This window comes from Epinephelus fuscoguttatus, linkage group LG15, assembly GCF_011397635.1.
Source record: "Epinephelus fuscoguttatus linkage group LG15, E.fuscoguttatus.final_Chr_v1".
NCBI classification, from domain to species: Eukaryota; Metazoa; Chordata; class Actinopteri; order Perciformes; family Serranidae; genus Epinephelus; species Epinephelus fuscoguttatus.
The window spans coordinates 23,432,517-23,458,199 of record NC_064766.1 but is presented as its reverse complement, the minus strand read 5'-3'; the positions used below and the strand labels follow the sequence as shown (position 1 = coordinate 23,458,199).

Below are 25,683 nucleotides of genomic sequence, written 5' to 3'. Positions count from 1 at the left end.
GGGCAGAGGATGAAAGGCTTAAGATGGTTTTCATACATTACTGCCCAGAAATGAGCCAGTGGCTGCCTGGAAGGTAAAAAATCAACTAGAACATTTTTGGTGTGCTTTGGAAAATGGTCTGGAGGAGTGTGGAGTATATGAAATGTGGAGTTTCTTGCCGTGTCTTCATTTGAAGTGATCTCACATTTGTACCGTTTGTCCTTGTTATCCATCTAGATCAGGGTTTCTACAGCTTAAAGGTCCAGTGTGTGGGATTTGGGGGGGGGGGGGGTATATTGGCAGAATTGTATTATAATAGTCATAACCATGTTTAAAGATCCGTGGGAACTCTGTGGACTGTTACAATATGTGACTATGTTTTTTGTTTTTTTTTGATGATGAATGTTTGTGTATCTGACTGCAACATAATTTTCCCTGGTGAGATAATAAAGTTTGATTTGGCCTGGCACCTATAATTTCAAATGTGATTCATCCATCATTTTCATCTGAATTACTGTGTTTTAAAATTAGCACATGTGGTGGTTTGAGATGATTTGTTCTCTTCTGAGTGCTTTTTCGGGCCAAACAAAAGCACATTTGACAGCCGAACAATTCTCTCCATCTTCTGAGCGAGCACAATATTTACACAGTCGGTGTGAAAAAGGCCCCACACTCACGCAGTTCACGCAGCTCCTCACCTCTCTGCAGTCTTCTCCCATCCATCATCAGAGCTGTCAGCGCCACATCCTTACACATTATGAACGAGGGCTCCGTTCCGTCACCTCTCCGTCCGTCTCTCCATCTCTTAATCAGGGAGGAACCTGTGGGGGCGTAATGTGGACATAAGTCTTTTTCTTAATGCAGCACGCTGTGTGACAGGGGCCTTCAATCAAAGGAAGTCGACACACACTTGATGTACGTGCTCACATGTGGATGCACATATCCGGCACCAGCAGCCTCCCTCCAGAGCATCTTATGTAAATGTGCACACTTGTCACGCCTCTGTGTCGTCTGTCCTGGCACAGCTGATTGGGCAAGTTAATTAAAATTGCTGTAATCTACTTCTTTAGATATATCTTAATAAAATAAGAACCTGCACAGCTGTGGCTTTCCACTCTTCTGCCCAACAACCTATCACATAGAGAAACTACTCCTCAGAACTCCCACTGGGAATTTGCCAAGGAGTCTCGCAGCGGTGTGGTTCTTACTGTACTGTATATTACGGCATGATGGAATATGGAGACAGACAATAAGGCTGTCCTAGTTTTCAACCAAGTTTGTTAAATATGACCCCACATGCTGCCACTATATTTTTTTGTGCGAGTGGCAGCGCTAAAATTAACAAAGAGGGAAAAAGCTGAAGAAATCCTTTCAACCAATCAAACATCAACGCCGCAGATGCCCCACTTGTGAGCTTATTACACTGCCTGCTTGGTGCCTAATTAATTCACCGGGATGATATCCAACTCTATCAGGGGTTGTGTCCCCGCCTATTTACTTAATGGGCTTCTTCTACCTCTTTTTCACCACCTGTTATTCTTCACCCTATCCCTCTGGCTCCTTGTGTCCCTGAGGATGTGATTAGAAGTGTCTGCGGTCCCGGTGGGAAATCACTCATGTTGCCGCTGGTGTGTCTATAGTAACTGATTTGGCCGGGGACTCACTGGCTGCTAAATTACTCTGCAGAGCTGACCGGGTCCCATGGAAAAGACGAGGTGGACAATAAGCGGGAGAGGGAGATAGATGAGATGCAAGAGCAAAAGGGAGAAGGAACATGAAGCTGATGTGCTGGAAGAGGTATACAGTCAAGAGGGAGGACGGGAGGAGTGTGGAAATGGAAAAGCAAAAGGAGATGTTGGAGTAGTGTGAAGATGGGGTGACAAGAGAAGATGGAGAGAATGAGAAGGAGATATTGATAAATAGGTGTGGAGCCATGGACGGGGAAAGAAGGAGATACATCGAGAATATTAAATAAAAAGGAACAGAGAAAAAGGCGGCACGGTGGTACAGTGGTTAGCATTGCTGCTTCACAGCAAAAAGGTTCCTGGCTTGAACCCAGGGTAGGGGAGCCCTCCTGTGTCCACGTCAGCGTGGGTTTTCTCCAGGTACTCCAGCTTCCTCCCACAGTCCAAAGACATGCAGGTTAATTGGTGACCCTAAATTGTCCGTAGGTGTGAATGTGAGTGTGAATGGTTGTCTGTCTCTATGTGTCAGCCATGTGATAGTCTGGTGACCTGTCCAGGGTGTACGCCGCCTCTTGCCAAAAAACATCTTCTCTACAGCATTAAAAATCAAATTTTAAACTCAAGTGTTTTTGCAGCGTTGCTATGTAAGTTAATTTTCTTCCAATCCAGCAGTATCAGTTAGTATGTTGCATATATAAGTTAGTTCTGTGAAGTTTTTTTGTCTTCCAAAAACAGTTCTATCTGTGCTTCACTATATTTACCTGAGCGGATCATCTCGTTATCACTGCATCTGTAACCCACAGTAGCTCACAAGCACGCCAGTCAGTGAACGAGCTTTGGTATTAGACACTGTCATCTTAAAATTAATTTGAGTTTATTTTCAGTAATTAAATAACTATACCTACTGAGCACTGTATCTGCATACTTAATGTCCAGTTCAAAACACAATTTAATGAGCTGATCCACAGTGGGGCGTTGCACTGTGAGCAACTGAGCGGGATGGTTAAGAAGGAATGGATAATGAAAAGTTCTGTATGGTAGCACACACACACACACACACACACACACACACACACACACACTAGAATTATTGCCTTGCGGGTGTATGTCTAACCCATCAAGTTGCAGTTACAGTTTACATCCATGTCTGTGAAAACATGGATGCTTCACACACCTCTTCCCCCGGGCAGCACAGAAGATCTATACAGTCAGCACAGTTTCAAGGTGGACACCCAAAATTAAGGTCACTAATTCAGTGTCAGATCAAATGACACCTTCTGTTCCTGAGTTATGACGTTGAGTAATGGACAGAAAAGTGTTTTTTTGCAGAACATTATCATGTCCGTCGCATTGCGTTCATGAGAATGAGAACAGGGCCATAGTGACCTTGAACTTTGACCACCAAATTCTAATCAGTTCGTCACTGACTCAGAGTGGATGTTTGTGCCAAATTTTAATAAATTCCCTCAAGGTGTTCTTGTGATATCACATTCAAGAGAACGAAGGCCAAAACAAAATGGTGGCGAATGCCATGCATCAAAAAAATACACCCGTGTTATTTTCAAACTACAACCCCACACCAGGGGTGGCTAGATGTGTCAGAGCTGCTGGATGCGCAAACCCGCAGCAATTCAGGCCACTGTCGTATATCAGCCTTGCTGCCCGTGGAATTAAATGCATTTTCCCCCCACTCACTCTGCTTGTACACACCAGCTCCCATAGCAGCTCTTTTTTTCTGCTCCTATGGCAGCTCGAAACCTCTCTTCCCCACTGACCAATAAAGAGAACTCTGTAACTGTTGCGGTGTCTCATGTGTGACGAAGAACAGATGGGGAGAAATTCGTTGTTGATGTCAAGACATATTCAAGCTAAACAACTCACAATCCTGTCATTATAAGACAAGGGCCAAAAAGATATTGCCTGGCAAGTCATAGCTCAGGGGGTTGGCTATTCTGGTGAGAAATCCGCTAGTAATGTCTTTGCATGGTCGTATGTTGATGCCTCTGGCCACAGCTATCAACGACAGGATGGCATAAAAAAATCTGGCTGTGACCCTCGAGGGGGGCTCCATAAAAATGAGATGATAAATGAAAGAAGAACAACAACAAACAATTACTGAATAGAAAGCTTTTGGGGGTTGCAATTAAAAAAATGCGAGATTTGAAGTGTAACTGTAAACTTGAAATGTTAATCTAAAATATGTCTATTATTTGTTAACTGATTATATGAGATAATTGGAAAAAAAATCTAATAGGTTTCTATGAATAATTTCCTTTTTGGTGGAAATTGGTCACTGTAGGAATTCACTGTGTCAGTTCCAGTCACAGCCTCCATGCTCTGGAAGGCGACAAAGTCACTCAATAATATTCAAAGATACAGATTTTAACTCAATTCTCAAGGAGTTTCCACACTGGAAGCAAATGCTCTGTCCACATTTCATTACATGAAAAACAGTGAGCAGACTCTAACAGCACGTGATTAATTAAAACATGCTAAACAGCTGCTTTTATTGCCATCTGTTCGAACAAGAAGAGTGCTCATTCTGAGAGGAAACTTTTGGTGCTGACTGTGTAATGAATGCACATACTGAAGTATAGTAGAAATAATACTGGAGATATCTCAGTCAATAAATGTGTCATGATCCCCCTGTATTATTAATGATGTGAAGATGAATAGAAGATGGACTGCTCTCCATTCAATTTTATATTCATTTGTTCATATCTCCAAAAGCCATTTAAAATGCATAGCTGACAGTGTAGACGATAGGAAAATTATCTGATTGACTGAATATGTGGTCAAAGAAAAATGAGGAGGTGGTCTCAGAGGCTCTCCACCAGCAGCTGCTCCAGCTGAGGTGCTCAGTAACTAACAGTGAAGACTGTGTTTTACTGGGCTGCTCCCACATGTAGAAATGTATCGTGCTCACGTATACAGCTTTTTTTATTACCTGGGTCTCTGGGTGTGTAAGGGGACACATGTAGATCAAACATTGAACTATTTTACAGCAGAGTGATGATTAAAATCTTTTATTTTAAACTATGCCCAGCCATCCTTCTGTTCATGGCACATATGCAGTACGCAATGGTCCTTGATATCAGACAAAGGTAGACAAAACCAGACTTACGCACACATACGCAAAATTAACACTGGCAAAAATCCCTCTACCATTCACTTCCATTCAATGCGAGCCAGGGGACAAAAAAAAAAACCAAAACATTTGCTGTTGGTGGTAAAGCAAATTTGCATCTTTGCACTGCATGGCATTCGACTTTGGTGAACCTTGACCAGCAAAGGTGCAGCTTCAACCAATAACAAAGAAGTATGTGTGGCTGACCACTCTTGTCTGTCATTGGCTGTAGTTTTCCGAGTGAGACGGGATGAAGGAGAAAGTCACTGCTGCCATGTCAACTCAGCCTATATTGTTTGCCATTGGCCATAAAAATACTGACCCATGTGCCAGATGCTGCCTGGCTGGCAGCGGGACATGAAGACAGGCATAGAATGTATGAAAAAGCAAAATGTACCAGTAACAACATATTTGGTATTTACTGGCCAGCTATTGGCAAGATCTTCTTTTTTTTTTAGCTAGCAAACTAGCTTTTCATGTTCATCACATCTGGCACAGCCCATATTCAGCACAAATAGCACCTCAGCAGAAGATGGTCACTTGCCTGCATCGCTCATGTAGGACTGTGCCCTTTACGTTACAGGGGAAGGGCTTTCAGGATGAACAGATGTGCTTGGCGAGCACCACATCTCTAATAACAATTATGGCTGGGGTTGCTGGAGTGTAAATTTCCCCCCAAATACAATAATAACAGAGTTGCTGATGTTAGCCAAAACTCTTACATAACAACATGCAGGACCAGTTTCCACACAGTGGAGGAATACTACTCTTATCAGAACCCTCTGCAAACCACTTCAACATGTGGTGAGATCCAAAGTTTGACAGACCTGTGTCTACAGTACTTACAGTTGCTAAGCTATCACTGGACAATTGCTGCTCAGGGGCCATGTATCCTCATACAGCAGTTCATATGACATTCTATGAAAATTCATATACAATGATTCGTATAATATCTTCTGAATTAGCATCTAACTCATTAGCCCCCATACTGGTTTCGCTTAGGAAAAAAATCATTGTTGGGCAACGTTGCATTACCTACCTAATGTAACGTTATTTAGGTTGGTTAGGTTATGCAGGTTAGCTTTAGGAAAGTAGGTTAAGTTTAGAAAAAGAAACATGGTTGGCTATCGCCACCTTATGTACTAAAAGTAAAGTTACAGAGGTTTAGGAAAGTGAAATTACATAAGTTAGGTTTAGTAAAGTAATGTTAGGTAGATAAGGTATAGGAAAGTCAAATTACATGTTAGGTTTTGTAAAGTAAAGTTAGGTAGGTTTGAAAAATAAAAACTATATAGGTTATGTATAGGAAAGTAAAGTTGGGTTAAGGAAGACATATGGTTGGCTGTCACTACGTTACGCACTGAACATAAAGTTACATTAGGTTAAGTACAGTAAAGTTAGGTTGGTTAGGTTTAGAAAAGAAAAGCTACATGGGTTAGGTTTAGGAAAGTAAAGTTACGTAGGTTAGGCTTGGGAAAGTAAAGTTACGTAGGTTAGGTTTAGGAAAATAAAGTTACGTTTGTTAGATTTAGGAAAGTAAAGTTATGAAGGTTAGCTTTAAGAAACAAAAGTTACGTAGGTTAGCTTTAGGAAAGTAAAGTTACACACGTTAGGTTTAGGTAATTAAAGTTACATTAACTAGATTTAGATAAGTAAAGTTACACACGCTAGGTTCAGAAAACTAAAGTTACATAAACTAGATTTAGATAAGTAAAGTTACACACGTTAGGTTTAGGAAAGTAATCTTGGTTGGGTGTTGTCATGTGTACTTAATGTAAAATCTCATTGGGTTTAGGAGAGTATTGTTACGTAAATTAGGTTTAGGAAAAGGCATATGGTTGGCTGTTGTCACATTAAGTACTAAACATAAAGTTATGTAACTAACATGTGGCGAAGTGTTAATATACCTTAAAAAATGAAGTTCAATCAGATTCACACGGAAACAATCATCATTCTCGTGGGGGGGAAGTCCTGCTTTGTTTGACCAATTAACCACCCAACCTTCCTTCTTAAGGTTCATTCTCACTGCCGCGATGCAGAAATGCGGGACGGATTTGCAGAATATTCACGCTGCGCTTTTCCGCGCTAACACAGGCGCGGTACGGACGCGGTGCGGAATTTCGCGTTGTTGTGTTCCAAGTCCACACTGCGTGAACGGGTATGGGTGAACATGGACGAGAGTAGCAGCAGCAGCAGCAGCGAGCTAGCAAGCTAAGGTTTAACAAGTGTCAACATCAACTTTAGCACTTACCACTCTCACCGCAGCCACCAAGCTGGACAATGGACTGCCAGACCTTGTCCTTTAATTCATTGTTCATAAAATCATCCTGTCTGTTATCAAAAAGGACGGGGTGCTGTGAAACGGGGTTTATCAACCTTTCTCCCATACTGTCCTGCCTGACTGGATTTCGGACTCTCTCGGGTCTGCGCGACTATAAACAAACAATTTCATTGGCCCAGCTGTGTAGTTCCGCCGGAGCTTTTATATTTTTACGCGAGAATAATCTGCGCATATATTCACCCTCAGTGAGAATGGACTTTTACGCTGACTTTTACTCTGTATACTACTTCCTTCTTTACTTCCGTCAGTGTATTCGTTAGATGTTTGCAGCCTTCTGGACTACATGGGTTATTTTTTGTAGATATGCATAGAAACAGTGCATGAGAACAGCCTGTCGGGGGAGGGGTTTAACGAACTGTCATTTTGTTACCTGGTGGCCCAGCAGTCTAAGACACAGACCATGTAACTTTGTCCCTCTCCAGCTGGTGACCTTTGTTACTTGTCAGCCTCTTTTCTGTCTCTCTGTGTTTCCTGTTGCTCTTCTTTTAATTGACAAAGGCAAAGCGTTTGAAAATGTATAGCTGTTCTTAAAGCAGCAACAAAGTTAAAATGTTGTTTGTTGTATTAAAATGTTGTCTGTTGTATGCATGATGCACTTTACTATGGGCATTCGGCAATAGATTATCGCACTTATTAGCACTTTATTACAGGCATTTCTGCAATATGAATCAGCACTTTATTATGGCCGGGCACCCTGCAATAGAATATAGAATATTTCTGTTGTTATTGTGGTTGTTGTGGAAAGTTCTTATTGTCCTTCCTCCCTTCTCTTCTTACACCTACCTGCCTATGGGACAGGAGATGGAAATTAGCCGTACGGCTACAATCTCTTCTCATATTTACATTTTTTTTTTCTTTTAAAATGTTCATTAATATGCATTGTCCCATTTCTAAATAAATAAACTTGAAACTTGAAGTAATTCAAGTGGAATTAAAAACAGAAAACTACAACCATTTGGGAGGAAACCTACAGAGGCTGCATGCTGTACCAACATGTTTTCAAATGGGGCTCAAGAAGACGATATGCATATTCATATTTCAAATGTTGACTTGTTAAGTGGTTTATGGGTATTTTCATGTGGACACACAACACAGGAGCGCTCACTGAGCTTTGGTTTGTTACAACGGTCCCTTGAACAGACTTTGTTTCTGGCCTTTAACAACAAAGCTCTGCCACTCTGTTATTTTATCATGTGACTATTAATCTCAGCACCAAGTTGGATTCACACGTCCCCTGACAAATCACGTCATTCCTTCACTGCCAAACACCACAGCAGCACTCTCTAATTTCACACTCCCCAATAACCCTTGGGTTTATTAAGTGGCAAAGCAGCTCCCTCAGGTAAAATGATGAATAATTGCATCACACAGATGCATCACAGATTTGTGCTTCCTAAGCTTGTCACTTTGATAACTGTTGTTGATCTGTGATGTTTGCAGGCGCGGACAGAGAGAGCCCTCACTGCGCATTTATTGTACCGCTCGCCTGGCTTCTCGTGTTGCCACTGACAAAGAATAATGACTGTCAAATGATAAGATGATGCTTCAGGAGGGACATCACTCCCATGAGGGTGTAACTGAAACATGTGCTCCTGCATGCCAGAAGGCGCGCGCGCACACACACACACACACACACACACACACACACACACACACACACACACACACACACACACCCCTGATGAGAAATGAGAGCTGTGCAGCATTTTCATCGATTCACTGGTTCCATAATAGTAACATTTCATTTAAATGGAAAGTGTGATTGTCTCATGCAGTTGTGATGTGTGTAATGCTGACTTAGCAGCAGCACACAGGCCCTCCTGCTGCCAGGTTACTGAAGGAAACAAAAAGCACATCCTCTAAACCTATTACTCCAGTTTTAACTCGGCTGTGTCAGCTGTCGGTTAACTGTGAACTGTGAACTGTGATTATATCATAATGCAGCCTGTCTGAGATTTCTGGCTTAAAGGGTAACGTCAATATTTTTCAACCTGAATCCTATTTTCCTATGTGTTTGTGTGACCAATGGGGACAACAATTTTTTAAACTGGTCTGGAATTGAAGGAGAGAGCTGCAGCCAGCAGCAGCAAAACACGCTGCAGTGTAACAAGGTAGGGCATTTGAGCACCATCAATTTATGTCCGCCAAAAGTGTTTGTTTTTGCTGCTGACAGGCTCCGTTTATTTTAAGTGTATGAGAACATTATGTGAAGGATCCCTACAGAGACAGACCTTTTCGTTCAAGAGTAAGATCCTTTTTGTTTAACTAGAAACAGCCCTTTGAATGAAGTGTGTTTACGATGATAAAATTACTGTTTACTTAAAGGTGATAGCTACAACTTTTTCATCAAAACGAATAATTTTTCAAAAATAATACATCCACAGAACATCTAGAGGGGTGTAGAATAAAAGTATTAATTTTACTGAAAAAAACAATTATAGTATAGAAATAATTGTTTTATAAATTTTGACGGGTCCAAAATATATAAATATTTACATCTGGTTACGTTGGCTACGTCGACATGAAATGATCCCTGAGCCAATAGCATTAGTACGTTGATGTCACGTGAGGCGGAGCTCAGGGGTCGCCAGATCGTGATAGCTCTGTGGAGGAATGGCATCGTCTCGGTGTTACATGTCACAAATTTGAGCAGACCAACAAGGAAGCAGGACTAGAGTGAACACCGGTCAAGCTTTTGAGTGTTGGTGCCAGCTGAAGGAAGCATGACAAACGAAGGAAGAGGCTCAAAAGCCACGCGGAGGTCGCTGCTTTCCTTCTGGACAGGTAAGCTAAATGTTTGCTAATGCTAACTAAAGTTGCTAGCTAACATTAAAGCAAAACTCTTGCCAAAATGCAACCTTGGGTGTTTTTGTGAATGTACACAGAGTAAAACTTTCTTTTAAAAGCATAACTACGACTGAAAAGCCTTTTTAAAGATTAAGTGTATTTTAGTTTTCGGGTCAAAATGCCCTTTGAATGGGTTCCGTAGCGGCACTAACGTTACTATAAACACATCAAAATAGCTATTTTTAATATACGAAGAAGGCTTGACACAACATGAAACTTTGCTCGTAGTATCACCAGGGCCTACACAGGAACTCGAGCATTGACAACATTGTTTATGTTTATAACACAGAGTTTACTAAAAAGAAAGGTTTTGAACAACTCACATTAGCAGTTGGCATTAGCTAGCTACTGATATCTCCTTTGATGGAACTGGTAGCATGATGCCTCTTGAGCTGGATTTACCGGCTCTATGCGTTAGCTACTGAGAGGACGCACTGTCACTCGGCTACATTTACTCCTCTCAACTCAGCTCTCAACCACAACTTATCAGCACATGATTTCTCCTCTCTCTATAATAAACATTTTAATTGTTGTGCTGGTCCGAACTGAATGGGATCAATTCACCACTGCATTGATGGTCAGGGATGTCTACTGACATCTTTGCCAAATCTCCCCTGTCATCTTAGATGCTACCATGTGCTGACAGGCTCATAATGTTGTTATTGACAATATCAAGGAATGTATCGCGATGGGATATTATTACTATTACTTGCTCCAGAATCCTTAGCAAAACAGTAGTTTTTGGTCTTTTATTTATTGTTAGGCTAGTAACTATCCACTTTGTACAATGTGCAACAACCACATTGTTTGAGACAGGCCTGATGCGTGTCCATAGCCTACTATTTTATTTTGATTCTCATAGATCCTGTCTGAACTTTTTATCTAGCTTTCAACTGTAATGTTTTCTTGCTGAAATAGTAACTTCATCTAATATCCACAACCTCCTCTTCTGATTCCCCCTACCCCTTTCCAACACTTTGCCTTAGCACATTTCATACTAAAAAACTAACACCATGTGCTTTATAAATGTTCAAACAAAATGTTTGAATTATGTTTTATTTGTAAGCATGTCTCTGTCTTCCATAGTTGTTGAACCTCATGAAACTAAAAGGTTGCATTGTCGAGCTTTGTAAAAGCAGAGACTTGTTTGGTTATTCTTTGGCCAGTCAGTGTATTTTTGCCTGTGTAGTAGGCTTTCACTGTTATATACAGTTTCAGTATAAGAGGCAAAACAGCAGCTGGCCCTGTGTAGATCTAGGACTTCAGCAATAGGTCTGTTCCCAGACTGCGGTAGCGAAGACTGCAGTTTAACAGAGCTTCCGAGTGTTGATGAAACTCTCCCCGAATTGCTTGTCAAAAAACAGGTGGAGGAAGCGGATGAAGCTCTCTCCCTTTAGTAAGTGACCACTGGATACATATGTACAAAAAAAGGACCTCCACCTCTCTTCTCTATCCGTCCTCCACTGCTCCCTAAGGATTATTTCACGAGGCATGGTGACCTTTTTTTTTTATGAAATCAGTTGATGGTTTCATTGATTTCATGGACTGTATCATTCCCTTTTTTGTGATTTGTATTTTAATTTCTAAGCACTGCCTGTACCCTTGTGCTACCTACAGTTTGTTATTGATCGTTTGTCATGTAGGCAAGGTAGAAACTAACAGTAGAAATGAGAACCATTCATCAAAAGTATTACCATGTCCAAAGGTGACCATCAAGATTTTTATTATGATTATGTGATATTTGTATTATTCCAATTATTATTCAAAATAAAAATGGACTTACTTGACCTGACATTTGGCCGTTTTTCATTTTATATACACCATAAGGGTATTGATGTGTTAATTATTTGAAAACGTGCGCAATTCTGATATGTGTGTCAAATCATAACTAACAGTCAACAGCATCCTCACTTCGACGTGAACCTCTGCCTTGCCCTCTTCTCCTCTTCTTCCACCTCCTCTGCCACCTTGACCTCTGCCTTTTCTCTGTCTCTGGAGTACAAGTAGAATCTAATACAAATCCTAACAGCACAGCACAAAGCTATATAATAGTAGTTATAAATTGCCACATGGATTTATTACACTACCAACAGAGGTGTATCTGTCAGGAAACAATCAGGTGGGTGTGGTGCTGTTATAGAACCAGCCAGATTAGTGTGACTGGTGTTGATGTTAATATAGTAGGAACCAGTGTCTGCCTTACTCTTCCACCGGCAACAGCCCCCTGGCCTATCCTGCCTCTCCCTACACCTGGGCTGCTCTCACTGGAGCTGGATGGATTTCCTTAAGGCTGGACAATAAATAGTTAGCTAACATGATCTTTCTTAGGCTAACTAAAACGTCTGAAAATGAATAAACAATCATAATTATAGAAATAACAGGTTCAATCACTGATGAAGTAAAAAAAAAAAAAAAAAATTACATGAGCATTCGCCATCATATAACGTCAGTCAGCTGTTTAGTTAGCGATCTAAACATGTTTTACAAGGAGACTGTTACAGTGTGTAAAGGCGTTATAGGGCACACAAGAAAGGATTTATGATTTAATCATTAATATACGGTACCACGGAAGACTCCTCGCTTGACATCTCTCTTGCTGATTTGGCTAACCTGGGAACCAGTACAATTGAAGGTTGGAACGAGAGTGGGCGAGTGTGAGTGTGACACCTACTGGCCGGGAGGAATTAAACTTGTAGCTATTGCCTTTAAATGGAGTCTGGTGCTTTTGGCAATGGTGATTCCGGGTCTGTTTCTGGTTAAACAAGAAGGATCTTAATCTTTAACAAAAAGGTCTATCTCTGTAGGGATCCTTTTTATAATGTTGTCAGACACTTATTGTAACAATCTGAGCCTGTCAGTGGCAAAAACAAGCACTTTTAGTGGACGTAAATTTAAGGTGCAATAAATGCCCCAAGTGGTTACATTGCAGCATGTCTCACCGCTGCCAGCTGCAGCCCTCTCGCTCAATGCTGGACCAGCTTCAATAATTGTGTCAATTAGTCACTTGGACACAAAAATGTGGGAACAGAGAGTCCAGGCTGAAAAATACTGAAGTTAACCTTTAAACAAGTATACATTTTAGCCCATTCAAACTCCTTCACCTGCTCTCTAAGTGCGTTCCTTTCTGGGAACATTTCTTGCTTCTCAACAATGCACAAGGTCACCAGGGAGCAACCAGGATCACAAGGCCTTTTGTCCTCGAGCAATAAAAGCAAACAACAAAGCAGCACTATTGTACAGTGTTACAGCACTTAGTAAGATGATAAATCACCTCTGAGATCTTTATGTCTTCACATCTCAGCTGTAATTAGCGCGCATGCTCGGCTTTATTTTGAGAAAAAGTTTAGTGTAATATTGATGTTACTTCTGTCAGTGATTCATTTAACCATCCACCCATCTAGTCTGCCAACATGTGCTGCATGCTTTTTGCTTCATTGTGCTTGTTTTACTTTTTCCCTTCCTTTTCCCTTATTTCCATTTGTAAAACATTTTTATACTTTCAACAAATGCCAGATAAGTACACACACGTCTGTCCATTTCTATTATTTGCAGCCTGTCATCCATTCTCTATCTGACACACGCACATGCACAGTAAAACACTATTTAGTGTATAGAAAAGACGTCACAGATTGGGCACTGCTTTCTGTCACTGCTCACTGTCTGGAATCCAATCTCAGTGTTCCTCAGTGACTCTAGACTGGTGCTTCATCAGCCTGTAGGACAAGTGATGGATCATCTGAATTGGAAAGATATAATCTTCATTATATATTAGTTATCATTTATGATCCCTGTCTACATGTGGTTTTAAAATGTGTTTAGGTAAGCTGAACACAAAGGGACAGCTGAGACACATCGCTCTTCTCACCTGTGTTTTTTATGCAGCTGACCACTTCTTATCAGTTTTTGTTACTGCCTACATCACTTCCACTAGAAGGTCAAAGGTCCCTGTGCACAGTTCTTATGTCCACATTCACCACTCTGGTAAGTGGTTGTATCAGTACAGCTGGAGATATTGCTGTCAGCAGAATTCAACATGTCTCAATCCAAAACGGTCAAAGGGCAAAACAATGGACGGTCAGGTAACACTTAGTCCAACTTGTTGTAAAATGGGTAAGTTAATTGAATGTTGGCATGCTGTCACCAAAACAACCACCACGTCCTGGGGATGCATCAAGACGCATTAGTGTTTACACTGCAAACATGGAGGAATTGCTGAACAGGCTTACTGTGCACAGGCTCAGGGGCCAAAAGTGTCAGGGGGCCCACTGGCCTTCACCTGCAAAATGTCACTCAAACTGGATCGACCAGGAGGTAACTCAGAGTAACCACAAAGCAAGACCACAAAGAGACACAAAATAACAACAAAACAACCAAAAAAGACACAAAATTACCCCAATAAGACACAAGACTACCTCAAAGAGACCCGTACAACTACAAAATAAAACATACACACAAAAAAGATGCATAATGACCACAAAGAGATGAAAAGGAACAGTGAAGAGACCCAAAATTACAACAGGCAAAACAACCACAGAGACACAAAACAACCCAAAGAGACACTTAATGACTACATAAAGACACAAAACAACCACAAAGAGACACTAGACAACTACAAAGAGAAACAAAAGAACCACAAACAGACACTAAACCACTATAAAGAGACACAAAACAACCACAAAGAGACACTAAATGACTACAAAGAGACAAAGAAAAACACAAAGTGACACAAAACATCCAAAACAGATAGCAATTTACCCCAATGAGATACAAATCTACCTCAAAGAGACCCATACAACTACAAAATTACACATACACACACAAAAAAAGCATAACAACTACAAAGAGATTAAAATCCACCACAACCACCTTTGTGTCTTGCTCCTGAGTATTAGAGGTGGTGTGGCCCTTTGCATATCTGTGCCCAGTGGCGCACTGTCTCATAATCCTCCCATGAATACATAAGATATGAGGTCAAATGAGTCCAGACCAACGTGGTAAGTGGATAGCTGAGTCGAATAGTTAGAAGCTTTGCAGTTTTATTCTTGATGTTTACATTTAAATTCTAAATCACCATTCAAAATGAACTGAAAAAAGATGGATGTAAGATTTCCAAAATTTACAACACAATTTTATCCAATGAAATATTCTGCTTCAATCCATATTTGTTGGCGTTTAGCCATTAAACATAAAACTGTTGCTCTCTGGCCTGCTGCACACAAAGCAGCAATTTTACTAACAAGTGGTTTGAACAATCGGATCGCAATGGGTCTTAGCAGTTGTTTACAGTTGTGATACCATCGCCTAAGACGCATTTTAAAACCAAGTGTAAACAGGCTCATTGATGATTGAATAGTGAGGTGGCACTTTTACAGTTTTCATCTTTCCATCCGTCCATTGTTTTAAAATATCATGTAACCTGAATTGCTGTATTGCATTAACAGCACCTTCCCCTTCATACATCTGTCCCATGTTACCTAATGAATGATGTTAAATCAGATGGACTGATAATGTAACGACCTGATGAAGACAGGTGTAATAAATCACATTCATACGTCATTAGTCAGCTGTGGACAGGAGGGAGGCTGATTGGAAAACTGGCACAGCACAGCTTTTTTTCTGTCCTACATTCACTTACCAGCCTTTTCAGATCAGATCACTGTGTTACACATTCTGAAGGACACACACTATAATAGAACAGGTGGTCCCAGTGGTCATTTTCTACAAGTCAAAGCTGTAATTCACATGCCAACATGTCCTTTCTTCAACAGACAAGACTCATCAGCACTTAAAGGCCACATTTAGAGATTTTGTCTGAAACATCTTGAGTTCAGTTTGTGAAGACATGATGTATGCTTCATGGAAAATATAAAAGAAGTGACAAAATGATTAATAAAAAAGATGTTAACAATATGATTCATTTAAATGTCTTTTTTGGATAATTACTGGGATGAGCAACATTCTCTGAGGACAATGCACAAAACCCATGTCACCCACGCTGAACCAAAACTTAGTTTCTCTTGCATGTCTCTACGGTGAACCAAGGATCCAAAAACAGAGGAAGTACTTGATGAATTGGAATAAATGTGCAGCCATGTTTAAAGACAGCAAAACAATATCAAATCATCCATTCACAAACTCTCATACAACTCATGCAGTATAATCTAAGTCTCATTTATCCAGTTGCCGGCTCAGTACTTCCCAAACACATGTATTTTTGCTAAAACCCTACTGTTTAAACAAGTCACACAGGGATGAGTTGTGCACCTGGGCGAGCACATGGCATTGAGCTTTGCTCAGTGGAATTTGTGAGCAGAGTTTAAATGCACATACTTGCCCAGGTGCACTACTTGTATGTGGAGGTGTTTTATATACACTGCTCAAAAAAATTAAGGGACCACTTAATGGTCACAGTACAACACCAAATCAGATAAACTTCAGGGATATCAATGTGTCCATTTAGGAAGCACAAGTGATTGTGAATCAGTTTCAGCTGCTTTGGTGCAAATGAAAGTGACAACAGGTGCAATGGAGAGGCAAAAGCAAGACAACCCCCAAAAAGGGAATGGTCATGAGGTGGTACCAGGTTGCACAGGTAGTCCAGCTCCTCCAGGATTGCACATCTTTATGTGTGGTCACAAGTAGGTTTGCTGTGTCTCCCAGCACAGTCTCAAGAAAATGGAGGAGATACAAGAAGACCGGTTGTTACACAAGGAGAGCTGGACAGGGCCGTAGAAGGGCATCAACCCAGCAGCAAGACCAGTATCCGCTCTTTTGTGTGAGGAGGAACAGGAGGAGCACTGCCAGAGCCCTACAAAATGACCTCCAGCAGGCTACTGGTGTGCATGTTTCTGACCAAACTGTCAGAAACAGACTCCATGAGGGTGGCATGAGGGCCTGACGTCCTCTAGTGGGACCTGTGTTCACAGTCCAGGACCGTGCAGCTCCATTGGCATTCGTCAGAGAACACCAGAACTGGCAGGTCCACCACTGGCCCACTGTTCTCTTCACAGATGACAGCAGGTTCACATTAAGCACATGTGACAGGCATGAAAGAGTCTGGTGACACAGTGGTGAACGTAACGCTGCCTGTGACATCATCCAGCATGACCGGTTTGGTGGTGGGTCAGTGATGGTCTGGGGAGGCATATCCTCAGAGGGTCGCACCTCTATGTCATAGCCAACGGTACCCTGACTGCTGTTAGGTACCAGGATGAAATCCTCAGAGTGATTGTCAGACCTTACGCTGGTGCAGCAAGCCCTGGGTTCCTCCTGGTGCAGTGGGCCCTGGGTTCCTCCTGGTGCAGTGGGCCCTGGGTTCCTCCTGGTGCAGGATAATGCCGGCTTCACGTGGACAGAGTGTGTCGGCAGTTCCTTGATGACAAAGGCATTGATGCCATTGACTGGCCCTCTTGTTTTCCTGATCTAAATCCAATTAAGCACCTATAGCACATTATGTATCTCTACATCTGACACCGCCAAGTACCACCACAGACTGTCCAGGAACTCACTGATGCCTTGATCCAGGTCTGGGAGAAGATGCCCCAGGGCATCATCCGCTGACTCAGGAGCATGTCTAGAAGTTGTCAGGAGTGCCTACAGGCACACAGGGACCGTACACACTGTGTCACATTATGAGTTGCTGTGATGAGATTCACACAAGTGGGATCAGCCTGCGATTTAATGTTTTTACTTTTATTTTCGGTGTGATTTTGAATCCAGCCCTCAGTGGGTTGATGATTTTGGTTTCCACTGACCGTTGTTAAGTCATTTTGTTCATCAGTAAAGATTTGACACTTGAGTAATTTGTTCATTAAGATCTAATTTGTGATTTAAATGTTCCCTTTTTGAGCTGTTTGGGAAGTACTGCACATACGACTGGATAAATGAGACTTGAATTATACTGCACTAATTGCGTGACAGTTTGTAAACTAATGATTTGATATAGTTTTGCTTTTGTAAAACATGGAACCCTATGACTTTAATACATTAAAAATGTTCTCTGTTTTTGGATTTTCTGTTCACCTTGAAAGCATGTGAGAAAAACCGAATTCAATGTTACACAGGATGAGGAATTGATATACGAATGATCATTTTGTGGTTGAAGTATTCCTTTAAAACAAAGGCTGCATGGAGTTGTGGGTTGGGATTTTGAAAGGACCACAGGTAACAAGAAATCTATGACAATTAGCAGCTCCTATTTAAGATCCTGCATCCTTTGTTTCACTCCCCCAGTGTGGCAGAAGAACCCAAAACAGACAGGGGTTTCTACTCCAGTGGAGAGATCAATCATCAAACTCCTTCCCATTTAGTAAGTTAACCATGTAAAAATTGATAAATGGAGTAAGAAATGGTTACAGGATTCACACCTGGTTGCGTTTGTTAGAGGGGAGAAAGACAAGACATTTAAGTTAGACTTAACTTTAATTCAAACACGTAGTAATTCATCTGACCTTTCATATCTTTTTTTAATCTTTACTCTTTCATTGTAAATCTGTATCCTTTGTTTATTGCTCTATAAAGCACTTTGAATTGCCCCAGTGTATGAAATGTACTACACAAATAAAGCTGCCTTGTCTCGCTTTACATTCTTCCTTTTAAAAATGCAGCATGTATTCTAGACTTCACTGAAAAGTGGTGAGATGAAAGGGGGTAATGACTCCCTTGGTTCTCGCTGACTTTGTTGGTAGCAGAGGTGGCTTGTAGATCTACTGCTGCTGGTGTAAAACAGCTCTGCAGAGGGAGATTCTGGACCCCCGGTGTGGAATATTGACACTATCACTGCTGACACCACACTCTTTTTTTTGTTTGACAGAGAGAGATTCAACTCTTTACTAAAGGGAGAAGCAGTGACCGGTACAAGATGGAGCGACGAGGCTGTGCAGAGAATGCAAGGGTGCTTTGAAAACACTGATTAGGCAAAAACAGAAATTGTGTTAGACCCTCACCCTCACAATTTACATACAGGCACTGCAGACAAGTAGATAATGCTTCTCTCAAGTACTCAGTTTCATAAATATCTGGGACCATCTTCCATTTCAGGAATTTTCCACATGATTTGCCTCCGTTTAGCTCCATGTTTGGGCCATAAAAACAGTTGTCCTGATTTAACTTAGATTGTAAAGCGAAGACTTTATAACTTTTGTGAGAAGAAATAACAGTCTTCCCTTAGAAATGAAAAGTTGAATTCATAAGCAATAAAACACACTGATGGATCAATACATTAAGGTGGTTTTTTTTGCTGCTGTTTTCAGCATCCGAGCAGCCGACAGAAACAAGTCGGGCTGCCCTCCATTTCCACCATTTTCTTTATTCCTGTTATAAATAGTTTTGTATTTTGGTCATTTTGAAAGAAGACTCGGTTTGTAAATGTTTACAGACTGCCATGTGGTACAATAATGCAGCTAAAAAAGAGTGATATGATTTGACTGACAACTCTGGGGCTTCTTCACCAATGATTCAAATCATCAGCGTTTACCGGGCAGCATTACTTTGATCCCCCAAAAAGCATTTAGCATATAGCATTATCCCATAAATTGAGCGTTAGTTCAGGCATGACATGATGTCAAGATCAGTTCACATCCCATCTACATCAGCTGATCTCAAGCAGCCCAATCAACTGATGGAGCAGCTGACTGATGGAAGGGAGTCAGCTGATAGATCACATGATTGCTTCCTATGCAACCAACCAGTGAATCTCATTCAGGGCACCCTATTTAAACTGCTCTGGCCTGCCTACTGTTGCTGCTTCCTCTGCAGCTCCTCCTTTTCATGTTGTGTCTGACTTATCAATGTCATTTCTGTTTCTCACTGATGCTGCTCTGTTCTGTTCCTGGGGGATCTTTGCTGCTGCTCTGCCCTAGGCTTTCCAAGTAGGTGCGTGGAAGAGGCTTTCTACATACATGTAAGCCGAGAAAAGGCAGAGAGGCCCCAAAACAGACTCATACAACCAAATACAATACTTCAAATGGAAGTAAAGTTTTCTTTGACAAAAGTCATTCTGAGTGAGCTATCACTTGTTGCTGCAGGGGAAACTGTTCAGTAGAAGTGAGATCGTCTCGTGTTAATCTTACAGTTACAGTATTGTCAAGTTGACCTCATGCAGCAGGTGAGCAATTTGTCGACCCCTGTCTCTACAAAAAATATTATTGCTTTCAAGAAGCTTCATGAAATAAAAATAGCCAAAAAAAGTAGTTCAGTATGGATTCAAACAGGCCATCTGTTTATTCAGAGGATTACAGCTAATGCATACTAAAAGTTGGAACAGCGGTTCCCAACTGGTCCAGCCATGGGGTCCAAATTTCTCCGTAGTCATTTGTTCAAGGTCCCCACAGTTTAATATATTCACTGTCATGCTTGTGTTCGGCCATGTTGTCAAGCTAGTTTGCCGTTTCTGTTAAGTAGCTGTCCATGATTCACTCACTCTACAGCAAGAAATGGCACTTCAAAATAAAAACTTCACTGTACTTCAAAATGAAGTGTGCTTTTGCAGAATGGAATCGCGACCCGCTTTTAGACCGCGACCCACCAGTTGGGAACCACTGCATTAGAAGAGTGTCAAAAGGCTTAAGTCGGACACCCTGTGACATCTTTAGACAATGTGAGTTTTTAGTCACAGTCTGTAACATTTTGCAAAGACTGCAGCTAGACTCTTTTGTAGATTATTTTCCATCCTGCTTCTGGTGGAAAATACTACGCCAAACTCCCTTTACAAAATCTGACATATTAACAATTCCTTACGTGTCTGAAAAACACATAACTCTAAATACACAGGATAAAAGGCGTCATATGTCGACAGTGTTCTTGTTAATTCCGCATCAATATAATACATAAAGATGAACCGTTTTTGTGTACAAACTTAACATTTTGGATTTTGTTGCTATTTCAGTGGGAACAGACTGGGGGAATGAGAGGATAACCGTTTCAAAAATTAAGATTTCTCACTTAAATACTCTCACTGGTCACTTTACTCGTTTAAACACCACAGCCTACCTGAGTATTGTTGCTGACCGTGTCCATCCCTTTATGACCACAGTGTGCCCATCTTCTGATGGCTACTTCCAGCCAGATAATGCACCATGTCACAAAGCTCAAATCATCTCAAACTGGTTTCTTGAACATGACAATGAGTTCACTGTACTCCAATGGCCTCCACAGTCACCAGATCTCAGTCCAACGGAGCACCTTTGGGTAGGGGTGGGGGAAATTTCCGAATCTTAGATGCATCGCGATTCGGACGTGGATGAATCTGAATCGATTCACAAACGTCCAAATTTCGATTATTTAAATCTGTTAATTAGAGTAATACAGAAGGTTCTAAATAATGCGGAACTAAGAAGCGCGGTATGTGTCATCTCCGAGACACTTTGGGATGCGCACCTGGAGCAGACACGCCGACACGCGCACAGAGGAAAACAAACATGGCTGACAGCCAACCACCTCGCTGTGAGATCCAAACAGCTCCTTCTAATTTAACAGCTCCTTCTACAACGTTGACGGCGGAAGCGAACTGGACAAGAGCCACGTTATATGTAAGCTGTGTCGTGCTAAAATAAAATACTTTGGCAACACAACAAACATGAGAAGCCATGTAACTCGATTCCACCTGACGGAGGAGTCAGGGAGACGGCAGGCTGTTGTTGCTGCGGCAACTAGTGGCGCTACCAACCAGAGAACAATCGAGGAAGCAATTAGAAAGCTGCCACCCTCATCGGAAAAGGCGAAGCGAATTACGAAGGCCATTGCGGCATTTATTGCCAAGGATTTGCGTCCTTCTTCCGTCGTGGAAAATCAGGGATTTCGAGGACTGCTGCATACACTGGAGCCCAGATACACCATCCCATCCCGACGCTATTTCACTGACACTCTACAACAACACTCTGTCGCCACCGAATCATTTGTTACTCTAACTGCGCATTTTATCTTGTGATTTAAGATACCTGTTGTTACCTTTGGTTCCATACAACGAAGTTGTAACTTTCCAGTTTGCACGCATTTCCATTTATATGTTTAATAAAATATAATGGAAATGAATTCAACTGTTTCTTATTACAAATACACTGTTTTGCAAGTGTTGAATGCTTATTCAGTGAGACAAAAAGAAATGTGTGTTGTGAAAAAGTGCATCAATATACATAAATTAAAGATGCATCAATAATCGTTTTATAATCGAATCATGAGGTGCCCAAAGATTCCCACCCCTACCTTTGGGATGTGGTGGAACGTGAGATTCACATCATGGATGTGCAGCCGACAAATCTGCAGCAACTGTGTGATGTCATCATGTCAATATGGACCAAAATCTCTGAGGAATGTTTCCAGCACCTTGTTGAATCTATGACACCAAGAATTAAGGCAGCTCTGAAGGCAAAAGGGGTCCAACCTGGTACTAGCAAGGTGTACCTAATAAAGCAGTCGGTGAATGTAGGTGCTGGTTGGTGGATCAGATACACACTGAATTACATACAGACTATTGTTCACTACACAACTTCACCAGTACCTTCTCCTTTTTCATGGAAAATTCTTGCGCCCTCCTGGAGTCTGCTTCATTTTTACTGTCTACCTGGTTTACTGCTTCCTGTTTGGTGCTGGAGAGAGCGCAGCCATTGGTTGTTGACAATGTTCACATCATTGAGCTTCAGTACTTGCAAGAGCCAAGACTAAAAACATACAATAACAATCAACAAGTTTGGTCTTATCAGAATGTCAAGACAAAAACAGACTGACCTAAGACAGCTTGGACTGAGTTTTATGACCACCTTACATCAAACAGCTAGGATCACAGGAACGTGCCACAATGGAGGTAAAACTCCAAGGCTGGCGTAAATTGCCAAAAATGCTGCGCCACATCTTAGTGCACTTCAAAGCTTTTCTTTTGTTCACACTTTAAACAAAATAATTAAGGCAGAGAACATCAGAAAGTTTGGCTCTACTGTTGTCAAAAAACAGGAGCTGATAATAATATGAGAAGGGAAGAGCGTGTTCCTCGCTATTATTTGCTCTGTAGTGTTCAGTGGTGCCAAAAAGGTTGTTTTTGCCGATGTTCTCTGGCTGTGAATGGCTAATATTATCCCCAGTACACCATCAAGGGCTCTTCATGTAACGGGATGATGAAAAGATAAATACTATATATGTATCCAAAATGGGTCGGCAGTGTTTATGTGAAAACTCCTGATGCCAATAATTTAAAAGTGCTGTTATAAAAAGGAGGTGCAGAGTCCAAATATGTCATTAGACCAAAATGTGACCCCAATGACGCTCCACGTGTTGTCTGACTCGTACTTAAAGAAGTGTTTGCTTTTGACATGGTGCCATATCGTAATGTGACGGGAGCTCTTGAAAACGCACTGAAAAAACTATGTTTTGATGTAGTATGAAAAGAGGTTTTCCTACAATTACCACCCAGAGAGTACCTCTCAGTGCTTTTAGCACCCGGTCCCTCTCAGACTATAAAGTGAGGAGCCTTTCTCCATTTAGTTAGTGCTAACCTGAAAAACAGTTCAGCTGACAAAGATTTATGAAACACTTCATGAGGGTGATCTCTGAAAAGTTTTTATGACAGAAAACATAATGTGCCTCCTCCTGGGGTAAAAAAAAATGAGACAACTATAATTGAGACACCTAAAAGCACAGATATGTGGAAGTTAAAGATTTGTGTCACCAAACTTGCCTGAATTGCTAAACAGCATAATGTGTGATGTTTAAAAGCTCGAAACACATGTTCACATAATGCATGAGAGTGGGTTGAGTCTGGAGTCCTGGTATTTCAAAAATGGCTTGGAAAAACAATAATTTATTTCCTTTCCCCCAAAACATTTTTAAAGACTTCTGAGCTTCAGTTGCTGTTGGGTGTAGGGGAATAAAATATTTTTTCTACTCACATGGTCACTGGAGTCCAAACAGTGACCTAGGTTCATGTCCTTGTGATACAGTCACCCATCACATGACATATATAATACAGCAGTGATATATACACTCACTGGCCACTTTATTAGGTACACCTGTCCAACTGCTCATCAACACAAATAGCTAATCAGCTAATCACGTGGCAGCAACTCACTGCATTTAGGCATGTAGACATGGTCAAGACGACCTGCTGAAGTTCAAACTGAGCATCAGAATGGGGAAGAAAGGTGATTTAAGTGACTTTGAATGTGGCATGGTTGTTGGTGCCAGACGGGCTGGTCTGAGTATTTCAGAAACTGCTGATCTACTGGGATTTTCACGCACAACCATCTCTAGGGTTTACAGAGGATGGTTCGAAAAAAGTGAGCGGCAGTTCTCTGGGTGAAAATGCCTTGCTGATGCCAGAGGTCAGAGGAGAATGGCCAGACTGGTTCAAGATGATAGAAAGGCAACAGTAACTCAAATAACCACTGCTTACAACCAAGGTCTGCAGAAGACCATCTCTGAACCAACAATACGTCCAACCTTGAAGCAGATGGGCTACAGCAGCAGAAGACCACACCAGGTGCCACTCCTGTCAGCTAACAACAGGAAACTGAGGCTACAGTTCACACAGGCTCACCAAAACTGGACAACAGAAGATTGGAAAAACGTTGCCTGGTCTGATGAGTCTGGATTTCTGCTGCCACATTCAGATGGTAGGGTCAGAATTTGGTGTAAACAACATGAAAGCATGGATCCATCCTGCCTTGTATTAAGGGTTCAGGCTGCTGCTGCTGGTGGTGTAATGGTGTGGGGGATATTTTCTTGGCACACTTTGGGCCCCTTAGTACCAACTGAGCATGGTTTAAACACCACAGCCTACCTGAGTATTGTTGCTGACCGAGCAAGGTGTACCTAATAAAGTGGCTGGTGAATGTACACTTAAATATCAATTAGCAAGGCAAGGCCTCTAAACAAAGTATCCTCTCACAAGGGTTCAAATGATATCTTACGATCTTACGAATTACCTTTACCGGTTAGGTTTAGGACAAGAATCATGGTTGGGCGTTGTCATGTTACATATTTAAATAGATAAGAGGACTCCAACATGACAACGTGGCATGATGTTATGTGCGTTGACAACAGCCTTTGACTTTTGGTTTCTCATGGGACACAAACACTGGTCTCCTGGGTCAAAGTCCTGTGTGTGTTTCACCGAGCTGCCACCCTAATGCTGTGTCCACGCTACAAGCATCACAGCAACAGGCTACAAGTCATTTTCAGTGGAAGCTGGACACATGAAGCCAGAAACGTAACATGCAACAAATCAAGGTCGAGTTGGCCTCGACCTTTTTCTGCGCTTCAAAAATGTGATAAAGCATCAACCAATCATATATTATTGTTGCTAGCTGTGGTTCTGTGTTATTTATTTAGGTAGTTGATGCTATGCTAACCGAAAAAAGCTGGAATAACAGCGATAGATCGCACAAAAAACAAAGCAATGTGTTTCCAGCTGCTTTTGAACAGTGTTCTCCATCTTGGTAGGAGTCCTGCCTGGTGACACACCATCCAGCTTTTCTCTCAACCAATGACAAAGTCAGCTCATTTACTACATCACTTTAGAAATGTTATGATACGTATAAAACTATTTTAGGGAGGACAGCACATAGGATACATGATCAAAGCCTCCTGGCTCAGGATTATGTGGGTTATATATGAACTGTAGTGCAATATTTCTCTTAGGTTTACGGACAAACAGTGAATGAGAATAGTGTGCGAACCATCTCCAGTGTTTCTATTTCTAGGCTCTTTGTGAAGAG

The 25,683-nt window shown here is 41.5% G+C and overlaps 1 protein-coding gene across 1 annotated transcript in view; it reads right to left on the bottom strand.

Moving 5' to 3' along the window:
* LOC125901590 (ubiquitin carboxyl-terminal hydrolase 37-like) overlaps positions 1-25,683 on the bottom strand; it is a 311,232-nt gene that overhangs the window by 70,604 nt on the left and 214,945 nt on the right. The window contains exon 3 of the mRNA XM_049597312.1: positions 678-800. Coding sequence (XP_049453269.1) covers positions 678-698 — 21 coding nt within the window. The 5' untranslated portion in view covers positions 699-800. The remainder of the gene's footprint in view (positions 1-677; positions 801-25,683) is intronic.